We start from the raw sequence: 22,026 nt of genomic DNA on the forward strand, positions 1-22,026 counted from the left end.
CCCAAACCTCCTCCTGCACCCCAAACCTGCTGCCCCAGCCAAGCCTCCTCCTGGATCCAGCATCCCATACCCTCTCCTGCACTCCAACCCCCTGACCCAGCCCTGAGATTCCCCTCCTGCACGCCAACACTCTGCCCACCTTGGAGCCACCACCTTCACCCAAACTCCCTCCCAGAGCTTGCACCTCTCATCCCCTCCTGCACCCCTGCCCTAAGCTCAGCCCAGAACCCCCTCCCACACTCTGAACCCCTCGGCTGCACCCCCTTCCGCACCCCAACCCCCTGCCCCAGCCCGGTGAAAGTGAGTGAGGGTGGGGAGAGCGAGCAATGGAGGGAGGTGGGATTTGAGGGAGTGGGGCCAAGCCTCGGGGAAGGGGTGGAGTAGATCCTGGGTTGCACTTAAATTCAAAAAGTGATCTTGTGCGTAAAAAGTTTGGAGACCACTGTTATACATTACCACCTCCCTGAGGAGCGGTAGGCAGGTCCACGGCAGAATCAACCTAGCACTGTCTAGACAGGGATATAGGGCAGCTTAATGACATTGTTTGAGGGTGTGGATTTTTCACACCCCAGAGCAACATAGCTATGCTGATCTAATTTTCTAGTGTAGACCAGGCCTGGTTCTGCTGAGCTAACACACTGAAAATAGCAGTGTGGCTGCAGCCACACAGGCAGTAGCTTGGGCTGAGCCCCAGGTATGTACTCGGGTAGGTAGCCCGAGCTACCACCTGTGTTTCTGCAGCCATGCTGCTATTCTTAGCATACTAGCTCAAGCAGACAATATCTACACTGGGAAGCAGGCTCCCAGCTGCTGTGTAAACATACCCTCTGGGCAGAAGGAAAGCATCTGTTCCCACCTGAGCATTTATCAGTTGTGTTGTTTCTGTATATTTAAAACTGTAAATTCCTGAGAGCATGGATATAATTTCCCTGTGTATTTGGAAAGTACTGTATCTATCCATTTAAAAAAAAATATGATGCTATTAATGGAGAAAATGGCAAATACTGCAGCCCTCCTTCACTACACAAATCCTCAACAAACAGTAGCACTTCCAAATGAACTAGCACCTTTCTCTGTCAACTTTGAGCACACTGAGTGACATTTGGATCCCTTGCACAATGCCCTAGCAAAGAAGCTTTGTGCAGTGAGTGGCTGAGGAACAGGGAATCTCTTCCCACTAATTCACAGTGGAATGTAGAGCGCCAATCTGTCCACAAAGCCCTCCCCCAACCTCCCGCACTATTGTGAAGTTAAGCTCTGCTCTCTGAAGTGCATTCTGGAGTCCCCTTAATTGAGATCTCAGATTCTTGGCTCTCCTGCGCAGCAGAAATGTATTGTTTCCACTGTATTTGTACCCCCCAGGGCTGCACAGGAGGTAGGGTTTGTGTATCTCTCAGTATTTTCCTATCTGACCCATGGGTTCCCTGCAAGAAGATTTGGCTCTCCACCTCCCATCCTACCTCCCTACCCTTGCAGTAGGATGTTTGACTAAAGCTTGAGGCCCAGATTATGTTTTTAAGTCACAGCCCTTGCTGGAGGGAGGTTCAGAGGAACTATGTTGCAACCTGAGGAGGAATTTGGGTTGGCTCAGCCAGAATTCTTCCCAAGGCATCTCAGGTAGAGCATGCCAGAGCTGCAGTGGGTACTCATACTCTACCACTGGTTGGCTTCATACCACATTTCACCAACTTTCAGCTGTTGCCATGCCCCTACACAGAGCCATCTGGAGGAGAAGACACACTATACTCCCCAAATGTGCACATGCCCAGAGCCAGGCTCCACCAAATTCCTCAACGTTTGCTGATTTTCCTTTTCTCCTTCATTCTGCACTCCCTGTTTACCTTCAGTACAGATACTGAATCATATAGAGCAAACTCTGCCTGGGAAAGGATTTCCAAAGAACTCACATCTTTGTATCTGTTTTGTTTGTTTGTTTGTTTTGCACTATTTGACATGTCCATCTACTCACTTGAAGCTTTAGCACTTGATATAAAAATCTTTTGGATTTTTCACACCTGGAGTGGTGTAGTTATGCCGACCTAATTTTCTAGTGTAGTTCAAGCCTTTGTATCCTCTTTGTGCTTCCATTTGTACACAGGGAATAAGAAGGCATATGCATCTTTGTGCAGCACTTGGAGAGCTACAGATTAGAAGTGCTAAGTGTTGGTGCTGTATTTCTTATATGCCATGTAGTTTTTCATTATTATTGTATAGGTAAATTGGATTAATGGCTTCAGTTCTCAATTTGATTTGGCATGTGTTTGAAATTCTAATTTCAAGGATATATACTAATATCTGCTAATGAGTCATAAAGGAGAATCACAAAGAATACATAAAATACAGTATGTCAGAATTGATAAACATGGGATTAAAAATCAAGCCAGTCATTTTATATCAAAGATGCAAATAGGCTATAATTCGTATCACAGAAAGCTTCACAAGCTCCTAGCTAAAAGGAATCACTTAAATGTGCTCTATAATGCATAAACATAAGAACAATTATAAAAAGAAAGACTGTTAAGTTAATGCCCATAAATGATACAGTAATGCCAAATTTAGGGCCTCAGTACTTTCCCGTGCAGAGAACACCTGCACCCAGGGATTGCTTTTGGGGGACAGAGCATAGTGGAATGTTGCCTCCATGGCATGGTGTCCATTGATTCCCTCTTGGCCCTACTGAGGACCACTCCAGCTCCATGGAATTGGAGGGCACAAGGAGGGGGATTGGGAAGGGGATGAAGGTCAAGTTTCACTGAATAATTTTCCCCACCAAAGCAAAGCAAGTTGATCTGTGGATAAGCCATTGGACAAAAATACAGTAGACCTGGGTTCTGTTCCTGCCTTAGCTACTGACCGTGGGAAAAGTATTTTGCCTCGGTTTCCTCTTACCCTTTGGGTGCCTTGTCTAGTTAGATGGTAAACTCTTTAGGACAGGGACTTTATTTTACCGCGTGTATAGCACACAGCACACTCTTGGTTAGGGCCTCTTGGTGCTATACCAGTACAAGTGGTTAATAATGAAGTTCCTGGAGTCTTCAGGAATTAATGCAGTTGCTCCTCCATGGCTTAGAATCCACTCCCATAAGATGGGTTCTAATGGCAGATAGCATTTAGGAGAGCCCTGGACAGCACCACTCTTGCAGCCCTAATGAACCCTTACTGATGGAACTAAGAGGTCAAAGGGGCCTGCCTTTCTGTGGATCCCATTTGGCTCCAGAGGAAAGGCGTTCACAGGAAGCATTGGGTGAAATGCAGTATTTCCACTCCTCTATGTAGATAATTTCTGCCAAAGGCCTGGTCTACACTACGCGTTTAAACCAATTTTAGCGTTAAACCAATTTAACGCTATACCCGTCCACACTACGAGGCCCTTTATATCGATATAAAGGGCTCTTTATATCGGTTTCTGTACTCCTTTCCAACGAGAGGAGTAGCGCTAAAATCGGTATTACCATATCGGATTAGGGTTAGTGTGGCTGCAAATCGACGGTATTGGCCTCCAGGCGGTATCCTACAGTGCACTACTGTGACCGCTCTGGACAGCAATCTGAACTCTGATGCAGTGGCCAGGTAAACAGGAAAAGCCCCGAGAAATTTTGATTTTCATTTCCTGTTTGCCCAGCGTGGAGCTCTGATCAGCACGGGTGGTGATGCAGTCCCAAATCCAAAAAGAGCTCCAGCATGGACCGTACGGGAGATACTGGATCTGATCACTGTATGGGGAAACAAATCTGTTCTATCAAAGCTCCGTTACAGAAGATGAAATGCCAAAGCATTTGAAAAAATCTACAGGCTACACAGTGCTGCGTGACAAGCGTAACAGGAAGCCAGAGACTCAAATGGATGCTTAGGGAGGGAGGGGGTACTGAGGACTCCAGCTATCCCACAGTCCACAGCAGTCTCCGAAAACTATTTGCATTCTTGGCTGATCTCCCAATGCCTGTAGGTTCAAATACATTGTCCGGCGTGGTTCAGGGTATAGCTCGTCAATTTACTCCCCCCCGCCATCACCACTTGAAAGAAAAGGGAAAGAAAGCGTTTCTTGACTTCTTTTAATGTCACCCTATGTCTACTGAATGCTGCTGGTAGATGCGATGCTGCAGCAGTGAAGAGCAGTATCCGCTCCTCTCCCCTCCCCGGTGGCAGACGATACAATATGACTGATATCCATTGTCCCCATCAGCCCATGAGTGCTCCTGGCTTGCCTCAGGTGAGGTCGGCCGGGGGCGCCTGGGTAAAAATAGGAATGATTCCTGGTCATTCCCAGTAGATGGGACAGAACAGCTGGTAACCGTCCTCATCATAGCAACTGGGGGGCTGAGCTCCATCAGCCTCCCTCCCTTTCCTGTGTAAAAAGATTCTGTACTCTCTGGACTATCATAGCAGCAGGATGCTGGGCTCCTCTCCTCTGCACCGCTTAATGTCCTGCCTGGACTATCATAGCAGCTGGAGGCTGCCTCCCCCTCATTTTATCTCAGTAACAAGTCAGTGTTTCTTATTCCTGCATTCTTTATAACTTCATGACACAAATGGGGGGGACACTGCCACAGTAGCCCAGGAAGGTTGGGGGAGAAGGGAAGCAACAGGTGGGGTTGTTGCAAGGGCACCCCCCCGTGAATGGCATGTAGCTCATCATTTCTGCGGGATCTGACATGGAGCAGCAGTGCTTTCTGATACCCTGGTTCTCTAGTACACTTGCCCCATATTCTAGGCAGGACTGACTCTATTTTTAGAAACCATAAAGAAGGGATTGACTCAGAGAGTCATTCCAAGTTTTGCTTTTGCGCCTCCGGCTGATCTCAGCCAGGGGCACCCATGATAGCAGCGGACAGTACAGAAAGACAGATAACCGTCATCTCATTGCCAATTTACACTGGCAGCAGACGGTACAGAACAACTGGTAACCGTTTCTGCTATCATGCAAAAGCAAATGAATGCTGCTGTGTAGCGCTGGAGTATCGCCTCTGTCCGCGGCATCCAGTATACATACGGTGACTGTAAAAAAAATGCTGAACGGGCTCCATGGTTGCCGTGCTATGGCATCTGCCAGGGCAATCCAGGGAAAAAGGGAGCGAAATGATTGTCTGCCGTTGCTTTCCTGGAGGAAGGAATGACTGACAACATTTACCCAGAACCACCCGTGACAATGATTTTTGCCCCATCAGCCACTGGGCTCTCAACCCAGTGTGGCCGCGTGCACTCGACTTTATACAATCTGTTTTATAAAACCGGTTTATGTAAAATTGGAATAATCCCGTAGTGTAGACGTACCCTAAGAGAGGATGGGACTCTTAATTCCATTTTATTCTGGTCCATGCTTCAATCAAGTTAAAACACTGATTCTAAATCTGACAAAATGTATTCAGAACTGCTAGAAATCACGGTAGGTCGCATTTTGCTTTGGAGTTTAGCACTTAGATAAGTGTGAACTCTTATCATTTAGCCTGTGTAGCCTGTTGGGTCTTACTAGTCTGATATCTACAGACTCTTCTTTATAGAGAGCTATAAGATTATAAAAGTGTAGAAGAGAAAACCATGTTACACCAGGAAGCAGAACTGTGCATCCGTCAGACCTGTAGTGCTAGTGGGGATGGAGGAAAAGTCCTAATAGGCCTTTTCACTCTTGCTTTGCGATTGCACTAGATCTTTTAATTATGTTTATTAAATCCTTTACATTCTAATATCTAGCTGTGCTAATCTTATTTTCTAGTTAAATGACAATCTGGACTCATTAAACCCTATGAGTGTGCCTGGGACAGGACATGAAGTAGAGAAAAAGGTAACAAACATGAATAATTAATTGAATTTGTATCAAATCCTTTTCTGTTTTATTACTTTTTCCTCCTTTGTTTTAATTAAATTTTTTAGAAAACCACCAGTTATTTTATTGCAGTATTCAGTTTTATTGTCCAAAATTCATCCAAAACTGCAGTGACACTACAATTCTCATGTACTGCATTTGAGGAGACACTGGTAAATGAGTAGTGACTGAAGCTGGGAAGTCTGTTTCCATGGTAATAGATGACAGAAAACTGAACATAGCTCCATCTCATCTGCTCTTCAAACATTCAAATTATTGCAGAGCCATCATTTTCATAAGTACTTATATTACTTTATTATGCCTACATATAATTTAATAAGGCTATGCAAAATATTTCAAGATCTTTAAACAACTGGCTCTCTGATAAACCAGCGTTTAACCTTTGTGGATTTCAGAGCTATCTTAAAAAAAGATACTAATTTTTCCTCTGTAGAAGACTTCCCCTCCTTTTCTGAGTTCACACCAACTGCAATCTAACAGTGGTAGCTAAATGGACCAGGTGGAGAGACTTTTGATTTTTGTCACCTCGTAAAGGTTAGTTTCTTGTGTACTCACTTGTAATCTTCCCAATATAACAGCATTTGCTGTTGCAAGACCTATAGTAGATACAGTAAGATTCATCTACCAGTGCTTGAGCCAAGCATTGTAAGGTTTGTTTTTTTTCTTTTTGCAGGGTGCAAGGTGTTTTCAGTATGGCTGGAAATAGTCTCAGTCCTGCAAACACTTACTCATATGTACAACCTTATTTATGAAAATAATCCTGTTGTGTTTAATGGCAGCTGCCTACATGAGTGAAGTTACTCTCATGCATAAGTATTTGCAGTATCTGGGCCCAAATATTTGCAATCCAATGGGCTCTGATTTGATTCTCTGATTTTAACAGGAGATTTTCATATACAATGAGAAATTTTACTTGTCACTTTATGCTTAGAACTCAACACCTGTTTTGAGAAATGTTTACTTTAGTGTTGCCTTATACCAATTAAATATAGCTTTGGAAACTCATCAATAGTAAGTCCAGCCCAACTGATTCAGGCCTAAAGGCTGAACATAATAACTACGATACCTGAAATACAACACTCCATATGTAAGCAAACCTTAGATTTTAAAAAATAATAAATGTTGGGTTCTTGTTATTTCTCTACTGCTTTCTGAGCTTTCAGCGTGCCCTCACATAATATTTTCAAGCTTTTCTCCACAACCATGAAATCAAGAAACTTAATTTTTTTCTAAATAAAAGCTGAGAGTCTCTCATCAGTACTTGCCTCCAGGTTGGGCTTAAAGAAAAACATCAAAATATTGTGAAAGCCCTGATAAAATCATGAGAGTTGGCAACACTAAAAAATGTGACCCTGCTGAAACTTTAGCTGCTAATCTGTCTTCACAGCTGATTAATAGGAAATTATAAAAATTTGAAATGTTAGTTATGCCCCAGTTGGGTTATCCAATTAGTATGAGTGAAAATTATTTCCTTAGTCATTGAGTGTTTCTTTAAAACAAAATACCAAGTTCTTTCTTAAAGTTATTAACAAATTAACACATCTGAAGATAAACTTTTTTTTTACTGCTTAAACTGTAAGCAGGAACCTCTTGGTGCCAATTGGTGGAGGGCACAGGGAATGCATAGGATTTTACAGGGATCCCAGGGTCAGATGCATCCATATCAAGTTAACCAATGGGTGGTATCTAAGGTCTCTATCAAGAGTCAGTAGCCCAGTGGTCATCATAATCATTCTGAAATGTTACGTATGGATAATATTTAAGTTATGTATCCACACTAGAAATTCTTCTTTGAGTGTTGGTCCTTATATGTATTCCACTGTGGATAGACATATGCTCCATGAACCCAGAGCTGCAGAGTTTTGAAAGCAGTGTCCATTGGTCCACACATGCATCCTGTCTCACCTCATGCTTCTGACCGAGGACATAAAGGGTGGGGTGGACCAACCATTCCCCAGTTCCTTCTCACCACTGCATGATCTTGGTCCAGTGTCCAAAGCTTTGGTTTTATTCTTTTATCTGTCAACATATATAAAGATATCTGTAAATAGTTTTTATAAGTTTTTAGAGTTTAAAGTTTTATCTGATCGTTTTTAGTGTTTTATAGTTAGTCTACCAGACCTGGGGAGGCCCTCTCCCTCCATTACCCTGCTTTGGGTATTAGACTATACCCAGGACTTGGGGCTTCAAAATCTGTGCTTCCTACCCATGCTACTTCTCAATCAGCAATGAGCACCAGTGCTGTCTATACTGCCTCAAGGAATCCCACAGCGAAGCAAGGCACACTATCTGTCGTTCATTCCTCAGTTGCACCTGGGAAGGACGGGAACTTCGCCTTAGAAAGCACCTAATGGAAAAGACCTTAGGCCACTGTCGGACCCAGACTAGGGTACCCACCCTGTACATCAGCCAGGCTCAGCAAGGAGTGCGCCTCCTGCCACAATGCCCACCTCAGCAGTGAGGAAGCCCACACCCACAGATTTCTCAGCAGGGTCTTGGTGGTGGTAGACCAGGGAGCATGCCCAAATCAAGCAAGTCTCTGAGCTCAGCCCTTGGAGCTTGAACCTTATTCTCTCAGTACTCACTAAGCCTTCCCTCGAACCATTAGCTTCTTTTCCCATGTCTCTCGTAGGGTTTCACTCCTGGCAACCATCATCTCAGTTAAGTGGAGTGATGATCTAAGGTGCAGCTAGTAATCTGGGCTCCACTGCTTCTCTGGGAGCAGCAAATCTGTGAATACTGCAAGTGTCCAGGGTGGAACAGGAGTTGGATGATCCAGGGGAACATGCAGGGATTGGGGTGTGACAGTGGGGGTGCTTGCGTTGTCTGTGGCTGATGGAGTTGGGAGCTGACCCTTGGCAAGCACAGACAAGGCTTCCTCACGCTAAGGGTACGTGGTAGCGAGCTGCCTCTCAACCCTGAGTACTCCCTGGGAAGTGTCACTGTTGCACAATTGGCAAGATCTACAGCCCATTTGCTGGTTAGCCAAGGATCACACTCCAAACACTTATATACCAATAAAATAGATACTAAAAAACTCAAAAGTCAGAAAATTGAAAACAGTTCAAGTAAAAGATTACGATTTGTTATTTTCCATTTGTATATTTTGGGTAAGAGAAATAGAACAAAGGAAGGATGGGATGATTAAATCAGAGACATATGCTAAACATACAAGCATCAGCTGGCAAAACTGTGCAGAATTTGTCTTAAATGCTACAGATCAAATATGGAAGGATGAAAGCTTTGTTCCTGGAAGATAACAAGTATCAGGAGGAACTTATTATTAATCTATTAAAAGTGCCTGAGCCCAAAGGAGGGGCAGGTTTAAGGAACCAATCTAGCACAATTTCCTTTGAAACAGCAGTGCAGTTACTGCTGGTCAAGATAGAGATCAGAAAACTGGAAATAAAAGAGAGAACCCAGGAAAGGGAGGTGGTAACAGAGAAGCAAAAATAGGAGGCATATGAACAACAGCAGGAGGCAGAGAAAGCAGCACAAGAGGAGGCCCACCAGAGAATACTGAAGCTGGAACACTAAAAGCGTGAAGATCAAGAAAAGGAAAGAGAGCAGAGCTTAAAAAGCTGAAAATGCAAGGACAGAATCTTTACCCCATGGGTACTCCGCACCAAGGATCACCAGCTGGGACAAACTCTGCCCAAGTCACTAGGAGACTGATAGCATTGAAGAATATTTGACTACCTTCAAAAGAATATGCAAGGTACATAAAATCCATGATGACCAGAGAATGACTGTGTTACTCCCCAAACTGACTGGTAAAGCTTTACAAGTGTTCAGTTATATGGCTGTAAATGATGTTATGTTGCATGGTCTGTTTAAGAGGTCAGTGTTAAAAAGGTTTCAAATTACACCAGGGGCCATACCACCTAAAGTGTAGAAATCTCAAAAAAGTTAATACAAAAAAGTCCCCAGTAACTGTGGAAGCTGCAGCTGATGCTGCTGATTTATACCTACAAGTGAGAGCATTCATAGAGTGCATTTCCTCAAGAGAAGGGCAAAAGCCTGGTATAATGGGGTCCCTGGTTTATTCCTGAGGAAAAGGAGGGTGGGGAGAGAACTAAGCTCATACCACCCCAGTACTAGTCATCTCCTGGTAACCCTAAGTATCAGCCTCCAACCCAAGGGCACGGCTGAAGAAAGTGCTACTTGAGTAGTCTCTTGAAACCATGAAGAAACAGCACCTCAGTAATGGGGAGTCCAAATAAAGTGCCAGATCTTCCCAGGTTAGTGCAGCTACTCTTGAGTTGGAGACTTAAGTGGTGACAGAGGGGATTCCAGTTAATTTTGTCAGGTCTGATCTCCTTGAGGTGGACAAAGAGTTTAAGGAGATCAAGGTAAATAGTAAAGTGTGCTGGGGTGGAGAGACACTGGTGACCAGATTTCTCTAGTCAAGAGAGATGTGATTAAGGATGGTGATATGCTCCCAGGGGAGGAGGTAGAATTCCTTGTGTTCAGGCAATTTAAAGGCACTGTGCCTTTAGCCAGCATTTAATTAGAGTGGGATGGTTTAAGGGGTACTCTGAATGTGGGATTTCTTAAGAATTTAAGAACGGCCATACAGAATCAGACCAATGGTCCATCTAGCCCAGTATCCTGTCTTCTGACAGTGGCCGGTGCCAGATGTTTCAGAGGGAATGAACAGAACAGGGCAATTATTGAGTAATCGATCTTCTGTACCCCAGCCCCAGATCCTGGCAATCAGAAGTGTAAGGAAACCCAGTGCATAGGGTTGCATCCCTGACCATCTTGGCTAATATCCATTGATAGATCTATCCTCCAGCTGATGTGCTGGTCTGAGAAGGAAGAGACAGCTGAGAGTGGAGAGGAGCCCTCTGCACCCTTATCAGGAGAATGTAGCAATGTGTCTGCAGGGAAGGAAGGTAGGAGTCACCTCCCTCACCTGAGACAGCCCTTAGTGCAAGCAAAAGCTAAATAGAATTTGTTGCAGAACAGAGCATAGAGGACTCTGTAGAGAGCATAAGGGAGGCCATCCTCAGTAGTGCCCCAGATAAAAAGAACAGTCCCCGGAAAAATCATGGAGCAGGTCCTCAAGGAATCAATTCTGAAGCACTTAGAGGAGAGGAAAGTGATCAAGAACAGTCAGCATGGAGTCACCAAGGGCAAGTCATACCTGACTAACCTAATTGCCTTCTATGATGAGATAACTGGCTCTGTGGATGAGGGGAAAGCATCGTCGGGCTCAACGGGTAGTGATCAATGGCTCCATGTCTAGTTGGCAGCTGGTATCAAGCGGAGTGCCCAAGGGTCGGTCCTGGGGCCAGTTTTGTTCGATATCTTAATTAATGATCTAGAGGATGCTGTGGTCTGCACCCTCAGCAAGTTTGTAGATGACATTAAACTGGGAGGAGTGGTAGATATGCTGGAGGGTAGGGATAGGATACAGAGGGACCTATACAACAAGGACAAGTGCAGAGTCCTGCATTTAGGACGGAAGAATCCTATGCACTGCTACAGACTAGGGACTGAATAGCTAGGCAGCAGTTCTGCAGAAAAGGACCTAGGGATTACAGTGGACGAGAAGCTGGATATGAGTCAACAGTGTGCCCTTGCTGCTAAGAAGGCTAATGGCATATTTGGCTGTATAAGTAGGAGCATTGCCAACTGATTGAGGGATGTGACCCTTCCCCTCTATTTGGCATTGGTGAGGCCTCATCTGGAGTACTGTGACCAGTTTGGGGCCCCACACTACAAGAAGGATGTGGAAAAATTGGAAAGAGTAAAGCGGAAGGCAACAAAAATGATTAGGGGGCTGGAGCACATGACTTATGAGGAGAGGTTGAGGGAACTGGAATTATTTACCTGCAGAAGAGAAGAATGAGAGGGGATTTGATAGCTGCTTTCAACTACCTGAAATGGGGTTCCAAAGAGGATGGATCTAGACTGTTCTCGGTGGTAGCAGATGACAACAAGAAGTAATGGTCTCCAGTTGCAGTGAGGGAGGTTTAGGTTGGATATTAGGGAAAAACTTTTTCACTAAGAGGGTGGTGAAGCACTGGAATGGGTTACCTCAGGAGGTGGTGCAATCTCCTTCCTTAGAGGTTTTTAAGGTCAGGCTTGACAAAGCCTTGGCTGGGATGATTTAGTTGGGGACTGGGCCTGCTTTGAGCAGGGAGTTGGACTAGATGACCTCCTGAGGTCCCTTCCAACCCTGATATTCTATGATTCTATGAACAGGGGGAGGCTTTTTGTAGAGAATGGGAGGATGTATACAGAAGCCCCATTTGATAAAAAAACAAAAGTCCTGGGGAGCCCTATAAACGATTGTGTGAAGCTCATGCTACTAGCCCACGAATGCCCTTTTGATGATCGCTTGGGAACAGAGCTATGAAAGCTTAAAGAAAAAATTATTTTGGCCTCATATTCAAAATGATGTAAAGGAAAAACTTGTGACTTATGTCAAAAGCAGAAAAAGCCTGTAGGGGACTGCAAGGCTCCTGTGCATTCTTTACCAGTAATCAAAGAAGGATTTTCCAGGATTGCCACAGATATCACCCCAGTCAACCTGAGGAGGTGGGAGGAGAGAGGATGCAGAAGGTTCTATTAGTAATGGTGGATTTTGCCACTAGGTAACCAGGGGCAACTGCCTTGTCTAATGTGGAAGCTGAAACAGTTGGTAAGGCACCTTTCTCTATATTCAGCAGGGTGGTTTTCCAATAGACATCAGATTGGGAGCAGGGGTGTGTGTGCAATTTTATGTTCCAGCTATTGGATGTGTTGTGGAGGATGTGTTGGGTAGAGCAATTGAAATGTGCCCCATATCATCCAGAGACTGATGGGTTACTTGAGAGGTTCAGTGGGACCCTGAAAACTATGCTGAGAAAATATGTAAACAAGTGGGCAAGGGACTGGGATGTAATGTTGCACTGTCTTTTTGTTTGCTTACCAGGCGGTGCCACAAGAATCCACATGGTTTGCCCCATTTGACCTTGGTATGGGAGAAAGGTCAGAGGTCCTGGATCTCATTAGAGACTCCTGGGAGGGTGGCACTGAAGCAGAGAGGAACTGGTGTCTGAATGACTGCAAAGGTTTAAGGAGGATTTAAAGCAAGGGTGGGCAAACTATGGATTGCATCCAGCCTGTCAAATCTTTTAATCTGGCCCTTGAGCTCCATTGCCCCACTCCAGCTGGTGAGCGGGGCCGGGGGCTTCCCCTGCTCTGCCCATCCAGTGCTTCAGTTGGGTAGCGGGGTCGGGGGCTTGCCCTGCTGCTCCTGCCTGGCGCTCCCGCGTGTTCATGACTGGCATGAGGGCATGCATGTTATTCCAGCTGCACAACCCAAACACGCCTCACGCTCCATCAGAGCCTGGAATGTGCAAGCCCACATGCCTGCTACTTGTTGGCTTAGGTAACTCAGGTGTTTTAGTAGTGTTAATTTTCCATTGTTGAAGATAAAACAGAGTAGTTGGCCAGGGAGTGCTCAGTGGTGGTTTTCACAGTTGTGGGGTGTTGGACCTACGTGGGAGGAGATTTCTGAAAGCAGGGGGCTGGTGAATCTTGATCAGTTCCAATGACTGGAGTCTGATGCCCGACAAATCCAGGCTAGAGAGAGAGGGCAAGTTTGATTTAATTATTGTAATACATTGTTATGATGGTGTATTTATAATAGTAAGGTTTTATGTTTATTTCCACTAAAATGTATCTTTTTAAAATAGTTTATTTGAATATCTCTGAATTGTTAATTTTGTAAGCATTCGTGGCCAGCCATACAATTTCCATAGCCACATCTGGCCCTCAGGCCAAAAAGTTTGCCCATCCCGATTTAAAGTCTGTGCTGGGGATGGTGCAGCAAAACCTCACAAAGAGCCAAGCAGCTCAGAATCTCTTTTTGTTTGTTTGTTTGTTTGGATGAATTTTAAATCTCTGTCTAGTTTTCTTGAACCTGTTTAACATTCATTGTTCAAAACAACTTGTCGTATTTTCCATCAACATTTGTTGTAACAGGTTATTGTAACAGCACATGAACTTTCATATCCTTTTTACAATTAAGCTCACTATTAGGGTAAATTTTTAGGCTCAATTATCATAATATAATATAAGGTTTTGTGCTAATTACAGAAAGTTTAATGCTGTCAAGTTTCCTGGTGCAAAACCCAGAATCAATGACATGCTAGACCCACTAAGCATGGCAAAGTTCCCGAGCACCCGGGTTTAACAAAGGGGTACTGGCAAATTCCCTTAGACATTGAAGTGCAGACAAAAATCTGCCTTCATTACTGATTTAGGACTTTTTGAGTTGAAAGTGTTACCATTTTGTTTAATCAATGCAGGAGCCACACACCAAGTGCCAGCTGGGTCATAGGATTTTGTTCTAGCTGACAGATGATATTGCCCTCTTCATCTGCTGTATGCAGAGTGGTGTTGTAGCCATGTTGGTCCCAGGATATTAGAGAGTAATGTAGTATCTTTTATTGGACCAACTTCTGTTGATGAGAGAGAGAGAGAAGCTTCTGAGCTGTGAAGAGATCTGTGTAAGCTCGAAAGCTTGTTTTTCACTAATGGAAGTTGATCTAGTAAAAGATATTACCCACCTTGTCTCTCTAATTGCCATCTTCAGCAGTTCCTGGTCAGATCACAAAAGCTACTTAGGAATTGTGCTGAAGAAATCCAAAGATGCATGTCTCACGGTAAAGGTGTCAAAGTGTTAAATAAGGGCAGCTGAAATCCCCTATTCAGGTCACTGGATAGAAAAGGGCCAGATTTGCCCAGATACATTGGAAGTGTGATCCGGTGTCAGCTGGTTGGTGCCCCAAGCCAAAAAACAAGTTAAGTCTTTCATAGGCTTGGCGAACTATTGTTGCAGGTTTGGGGAAGATTTCAGCAATAGTGTGTCTGCAAAAAAGACACAGCCAGACAAGTCAATTTGGACTGCAGCGTATCAGGAAAGCTTTGACACAGCAAAAAAAATATTCTGTCAAAAAACCTGGTTCTGGCCTGTCCAGACTTTGACAAGATATTTGACCCCTGTGTACTGATGCATCTAACATTGGCTTGGGAACTCTCCTAATGCAGGCAGGCAAAGTCAACAAGAAAGTAATAGGATGTTTTTTAAGTAAAAAACTGACCCCTCCTACTCGCCGAATAAAATTACTCTGTCACAGAACGACAATTGTTTGCAATTGTGTGGGTGGTAAGGCAACTGAGGCCATACCAATGTAACAGAAACATCAGAGCTCTAACAGCCCATTCTTCGTAAATATGGCTTCACAGATGAAAGGTATTAACTCCAGACTGCTACGTTGGAATATAGTGCTCCAAGAATATGATGTGGAACTTGTACATACTACAGGCAAAGAAAACACAATGGTAGATGCACTGTCCAGGCAAGAGTGTTTCCAGCTGATGCCTATAGGTTAACCAGTGGCTAACTCTACTGCATCAATATAAAGGGTGAGCTGTAAGCCAGGAACTTCTTGGTGCCAACTGTTAGCAGGCATAGGGAATGCATAGGAGTTTTTAGAGGGATTCCTTGGGTCAGATATATGCATCAGAGAACTGACCCATGGTCAGGCACAGGCAGGCTTCCTTATGATAAGGGTGCCTCACAACCCTTGGTATCCCCAGGAAGCGTCATGCTATGATCACCGGCTCCAAGAGTTATTCATACTTTTGCCTATAAACTACACTAATGCAGTCTTGAGATTGCACAGTTCAAAAAAGATGGGAATGCAAAAGTCCCAGTTCCTACAGTAACATAAACTTGTCCGTGTGGTACAGCCTGTGTGTTTTGTGACATGTAGAGACATGATCTATATTACATATGCATTTAGGGCTCAGTTGTGCCCAGCCCTGCACAGGAGGAGGATGGGTGAGAGGTTGCAAGGAACGTCTCTTCCCCTTGTGTCTCCTGGTAGAGCTAAGTAGAACAGTAATTCCTGTGCTCCCAGCAGTGCAGGGATTGCTCCAAGCTAGTTCCACTACTGCTAACCTCCCCAAATGAGACAGAGAGGCAAAAATGGGGGGCCATCCTGTTGCCCTGCTTCTGCAAAAGTCAGGAGAGCTAGCCACACATGAGGGAGTACACCAAGCATGATGCAGTGGCCATGGTCCCACTGTACTCCAGGAAGCATTGTACCTGCCTGAGGCATAAGGTTTCTAGCATTTCCCACTGGGGTGAGGTGGCTCTGCAGCACTCCCTATTGTAGGCTCTGTTGTAATGCTTAGATTGGTTTATCTTTCCTATATTTCAGCCATTTTTGATGTAGCCTCACTCAAAAGAGCAAGGTGGGAATTACTTAAAGAAGAAATCATGTATTTTTTTTTACCTTTGGCAAACTTAAAATATCCAGGGGGTATTGCTGGAAATTCTTTCCTCGTTTTGCATGTTTTCTACTAACAACCTTTTTGCATGCATACATACAGAAATGTTTTTTGTTTTAAATCTCTTTGTATGGTTTTAATGAGGGTTACTTTGTATATATGGTACAAAACAGGTTACTCCAGTCAAATCGTCTCGGTCAAAAAGATACATTTCCTCTGGTGGCACAATTGAATCAATCAATCTTGATGCAGTCCCCCAGGCAGTTGCTCGTCTTGACAACAGCGCGGCTAAGCACAAGCTCTCCATAAGGCCAAAAAAACAGAGGCTGTCAAGAAAACACAGAAGATTAACAAAGGTATTGAACTGATTTGGGAGTTCAAATGGTGAGATGAGATGGTCTGCTTTAGAAACTGTAGTCAGTACTCACAAAACAGTCACAGTTCAAAATAATGAGATTAGTGGTAGGTACGATGCAGGTACAGACATGGCTGAGTGCTCCTGAGCGCTTTCAAAACATAGGCTTTGTCTTCACTGCAAATCAAGGCATGTATTTTTTATATTGAGAGAACTCAAGATAGCTGTCTGAACGTAAAGACCTAGTGGAGACAAGGGATGGGTAGTGTTTCCTGGATGGGTGCAGCAAATCCTCAGCCCCAGATAGCTACGCAGAGGTAGAGTTCCAGGAGGCACTGTGAGAGTGCAACATGCTCTCTTCCCCACAATCAGCCAGCTCCATTGACCTGTGTGGAAGGAGGGTGAGCTCTGGTTCTCTCTCTTTTCCCTTCCGAACTCCCTTTGCTAGCAGGGAGAGGGCCCTGTGTACCCTTCCCCTCCTGGTGTGCCCCTGCCATAATCTGGCCATTGGGCTTCCAAAAGAAATACTTCACAATCTAAACAGTGATAGGAAAGGAATGATGGAAGGAGCCCCTACATCTCTCCCCCACTGCCTTCCCTCCTCTCCAGGAAACTGAAAGAGGCCAATGGGCTGCTTCTCTGGAGTAAACAGGAATATCCAGATGCGGGGGGAGGGGAGGAAGATAAGTGGGGAGGGAGCTGCCAGGCTGAGACATTTATTCACAGGAGGACAGCAGGACAGAGAAAAGAGCACAGCCACCCCTTTGCTTTGCTCTGTCTGTTCCCTCATCCTCCCTTCCTTCTGGTGAGAAATGTGTTTGCCCAGCATCTCCTTCCCCCTCAACTAACAGAAGGCATTTTAATGATAATGGTGTTGTCTGAGGAGCTGCAGGGTGGTGGTGAGCCTGTGACCTTGTAGGGAAGGTCCATGGAGCTGGGAGGAAGCACTCCTATACTGGGCACAGAATGAGTCAGCTGCTTGCCTAGAATAAGTGAGACTCCTGGCATGGCAGTGTGGAGCTGATGTACAAGAAACAGTCAGAAAGAGATGGGAGTGAAGGACTTCATACAATTTTTGCAGGTATTGCAGCTTAGTAAAAGCTGTTGATAGAGCACCAAACATGGACTGAACAGGAGACTGAGGGTACATCTCCACTGCAGCTGGGAACCTGCTTCTCAGCTTGGGTAGACAGACACATGCTAACTCTGCTTGATCTAGCATACAAAAATATAGCAGAGTAGCCAGGAGTAGCCCCGGCTAATGCCTGGTACAAACCTGCCTGGAACCTCTGAGTATGTAGTTGGGTGGCTAGTCTGAGATGCCGCCTAAGCTACCTCCCGGCTACAGTGCTATTTTTAGTACACTAGCTTGAGCAGAGCTAGCACATCTGTCCACCCACGCTGGGAAGTACGGCTCCCAGCTGCAGGGTAGACATACCCTGAAACAAACAAAATATCTCTTGCACCACTAATACACCTCATGGTATCCCATTTAATCACAATGGCTATCTTCATTAAACAGCAGTCATCACACCTCTCCACTAGCATAGAAAAGCTGGGGATCTCCAGATTTTCCATAATTTTTAGGTAGCTCCCAGATTTCTGCATTGAAACAATCAGCTTGGGCTGCCCTGACTAATTGGGGTTTAGCCGAGCCAGGCAGAGAGTAGCCAAGCAGCATTTCCTTTACCATTGTTCCTTCTGTCCTTGCCATCACTACCCAGCTGCTCTCTACAGGGCTGTGTGCTCTTTGTGTGGAAACAGCCAGCCCTGCAGAGAGAATGGACACAGACAATGCTTTTGAATAGATGCTTAATGTTTCTGAGCCTTAACAGAACAAACTCTGGAGCTTACAAAATGGTTCAATGTGGGGCAGTGCTGGAAACATGAACGTTACATTCTAAAATATGTTCACATCATGGGTGGCCAAAGTGAAGCCTGTGGGCCAGGTGAAGTCCTGTGTGATTGTGGCCACCCTCATGTGGCCTGTGGTGACCACAGATCCCAGCATACAATATTCCTCAATGAGCCCAGTGGCCTCCTTAGCTTTTGGCTTTGGTGGTATGTATCCGTATGCTCTGCGCTTCACACCCAGTTTTATAGTGAGGGTGACTGCTGCCTACTCCATTTTACACTATCAGCTGTGGCCTTTAGACTTCCCTGAAGGTGCTGCTTGGTAAGTCAGAATTTGGGCACCATTGATTTACATGCATTAGTGTAAAGCGTGATTTATTATTTAGTATTACCGTGTTGTTGGTGCCAGAATGTGTCCTTTCTTTTACAGAATATCACTCCGGTAAAATGGTGAAACAGATAAACCAATATGTTGTTCAGTTACTCTAATATGTCATCGGTTGTGATACTGTAAACTCATGAGTTCATGTGTGTAGACTCTGTACTCAAATATAGTAAAAATACGACTTTTTAACAAAGGACAGAAGTAAAATGATCTATTATCTAAAGCCAATTGTTAAAAAATAGAGACTAGTCAGTTTGCAACTGATCAGTTTATCATTCTGTACAGTGAAGAAAGGGAACAATAACCAATATTAAGTAAATCTGATTTTGTTTCCCAACACTAGGAGTCACAAAGCGTAACAATGACAGAGTTTGAGCAAGAAAACCCAGAAACCCACCAGTACAGAGAGAGATACCCAGATGACAAAGGACACATTGGCACAGCTAAGCCAACCCAGAACAGAGAGGGGCAAAAGCAGCTTGAGTTAGTAGATGAGAAAAGAAAGCAAGAAGATCACTGGAGAATGCTTGAAGCAAAAGAGAAAAGACAAATTGCAGAAGCAGAGGAAAAAAAACATCTGGAAGAACAAAGATTCCAGGAAATTGAAGAGATGCAAAGGGAACAGGAGAGAAAGCGTTGTGAGGAAGAGAAAAGGCAGCATCTTCTTGAGGAGGAGAAACATTTTAAAATAAAAGAGCAGAGGCACCAGGAGGAGAAGAAAAGACAACAAGAAGAATGGAGACGACAGGAACTGGAGGAGCAGAAAAGACTGGAAGAACGGAGACGGCAGGAACTGGAGGGGCAGAAAAGACTGGAAGAACGGAGACAGCAGGAACTGGAGGAGCAGAAAAGACTGGAAGAATGGAGACGGCAGGAACTGGAGGAGCAGAAAAGATTGGAAGAATTTAGACAACAGGAACAGCAAGAAGGGAGACAAGTGGAACTGGAGGAGCAGAAAATAAAAGAACTGGAAGAACAAAGGTGTCATGAGATTGAAAAACAGCATCAGGAGGAACAAAAAAGACAAGAATTGGAAGAACAGAAACAAGAATTTGAGAAAAGACATCTTCAGGCTGAGCAGAAGCTGCAGCAGGAGGAAGAAGCTAAGAGACTGGAAGAACAAAGCCAGCATCAGAAGGAAAAACAGAAGAGACAAGAAGAACAAACTCTACAAAAACTGGAGAAGCAAAAGACACAGGAAGAACAAAGACGACATGAGCCAGCAGAACAAATGCACCTGGAGAGTGAAGAGAGAGAACAACAGGGAAAATTTAAAATAAGGCAAGAGGAATCAAATGAACAAGAACTGAAAGAACAGACAGAAATACATGTGGATGGACAACAGCATCTGGAAAAGCAAGAAGAACAACAAGAGCAAGCCATAAGACAGCAACAGGTCAAAGAAGCAGCGAGTTCTGGGGATGCTGGTAGGGAATCCATGGAGAAGCAGCTTCAAGAAGAATCAAACCAACAAAAACCAAAACAATCACAGAAAGGGAAAGAAACAGTGCAAGAAAAGCTAACACCAAAGCAGAAGAGAGAAGTTGAAGCTCAGGAGCAGAAGATAGGTGAAGAACTAAGATGGCAGGAAGTAGATGAAAGGCAAGCTATGCACAGACCATTCACATTTCAAGTGTCATCGGGAGAGAAACAGATCATATTTCAGAAAGTGAATTTGAGCCCTGTTACTCCTGTCATAGAGGCAGCACAACATTCTACCCTCAAAGAATCCAAGACCCACAAATTTAGCAAAGGTTCTACTGCACTCCCCTACTCTTTGTGTGTCCCACACACGGCTATTTTGGTTACTGGAGCACAGCTTTGTGGCACTGCCGTAAACCTGAATCAGATCAAAGATACAGCTTGTAAATCTTTACTTGGTTTGACAGAAGAAAGAAAAAACCTGGATATTCCCCCACCAGAAAGCGCCCAAAAAACTACTCTTGGTCCCAAATCTAGCCGCAGTAAAATGAAGTATACACAGGAGACATTGAACAACCAGGACATATTAGCAGAATGGGCTTCTATTAGATCCAGAATCCTAAGGAGTGCAGAAAACAGCAAGCTAAATGAAAAGGACAGAGTAAGTGTCTGTAGATACAGTGATGACTGGACACCCAAAGGACGAGGTGCTTCCCATGGCAATTTAAGGAAAACTCTTTCTGCAAATGCAAAATTTTCCATAACACCAGCATGGCAGAAATTTTCAGAAACCTCAAAAGCCAATGCAGATGCTGAGAGTGCAAGTGGTGCAGAAGGTACAGAACCAGAGAACACAAGAAAAAAGACAGATTCATCCAATGATGCAAATGATGATGTGGCTGCTCACTATGAGACTTCAGCTTGTAAAGATAATGCGACTGAAATGGCTACAAAGAGTGAAACACACTTTATAATGGCAAACAACACAGAAGGCTATAAGTTTGCCAAAGATCTTCCATCTTTCCTTGTTCCAAGCCTCTCTCATTCTCCAGGAAAAGAACTGCCCCAATCAGAATCTCCAGCTACTTTGGAAAGTCAGCAGAACACTGGTACACAAAAACTGGATAAAACAGCACTACACGAAGAAGAAAATATTTCTCCATTTGGAATAAAGTTAAGAAGGACAAACTACTCCTTGCGTTTCCACTATGATCAACAGGCGGAGCAAAAGAAAAAGAAAAGATACAGTGCAGGAGATAGTTTTGATGGTGTACTTGCTCCACTAGTTACAACAGAAAGTGGAAAAGAGACCATGAATACCGCTCTAAAAGACAATATATCCCCTAGCCTAGAGAGAGAGGATGCCACCATTAATGTTTTAAAAGACTCTTCAAATAATGTTTTGGAGAACTCAGAAACAACAGTTACACTGTTATTCCCATCAATCAACAGCCAGATTCCTTTACCTAGTCATGAGAAACCTGTGTGTAAATCATCACTCCAACAGAAACCTGCATTAGCTCCAAAGCCCGCAAACCAGACTCCGCCATCCTCTCCTCTCTCTAAAATGAACAGATCAAATTTAGCTGACACGTTAGGTCAAAGGGCGGCTAAACCTGAGTCAGACACCACCTGGAAAAAAGAAGACAGTAAAGTGAATGTGGTGCACTCACCAGCACAGAATGAGAACAAAAATGAAGAGGAAGAAACCAGAGAAAAGAAGTCATTTTTCTCATCTATCACCATGCCATGGAGAGAGAGAGCTGACAAAAAGCCTGAGCCATTGAAAAAAGGTATGCAACATGAAACTGTCACATGTAACTACGGGCCATGTTTCCAGAATGAGAGGCTGGAGGTATGTGTGCAGAATTTTGGCCTTAAATTTAGGCTATT

The 22,026-nt window shown here is 44.2% G+C and overlaps 1 protein-coding gene across 1 annotated transcript in view; it reads left to right on the forward strand.

The window, feature by feature from the left end:
* The window catches only part of CRACD (capping protein inhibiting regulator of actin dynamics), a 127,450-nt gene that overhangs the window by 88,227 nt on the left and 17,197 nt on the right, over nt 1–22,026 (forward strand). Inside the window, exons 8-10 of the mRNA XM_030564085.1 lie at nt 5,711–5,779; nt 16,291–16,473; nt 19,055–21,926. Of these exons, the coding sequence (XP_030419945.1) occupies nt 5,711–5,779; nt 16,291–16,473; nt 19,055–21,926 (3,124 nt within the window). The remainder of the gene's footprint in view (nt 1–5,710; nt 5,780–16,290; nt 16,474–19,054; nt 21,927–22,026) is intronic.

This window comes from Gopherus evgoodei, chromosome 5 (assembly GCF_007399415.2).
Source record: "Gopherus evgoodei ecotype Sinaloan lineage chromosome 5, rGopEvg1_v1.p, whole genome shotgun sequence".
Taxonomy (NCBI): Eukaryota; Metazoa; Chordata; order Testudines; family Testudinidae; genus Gopherus; species Gopherus evgoodei.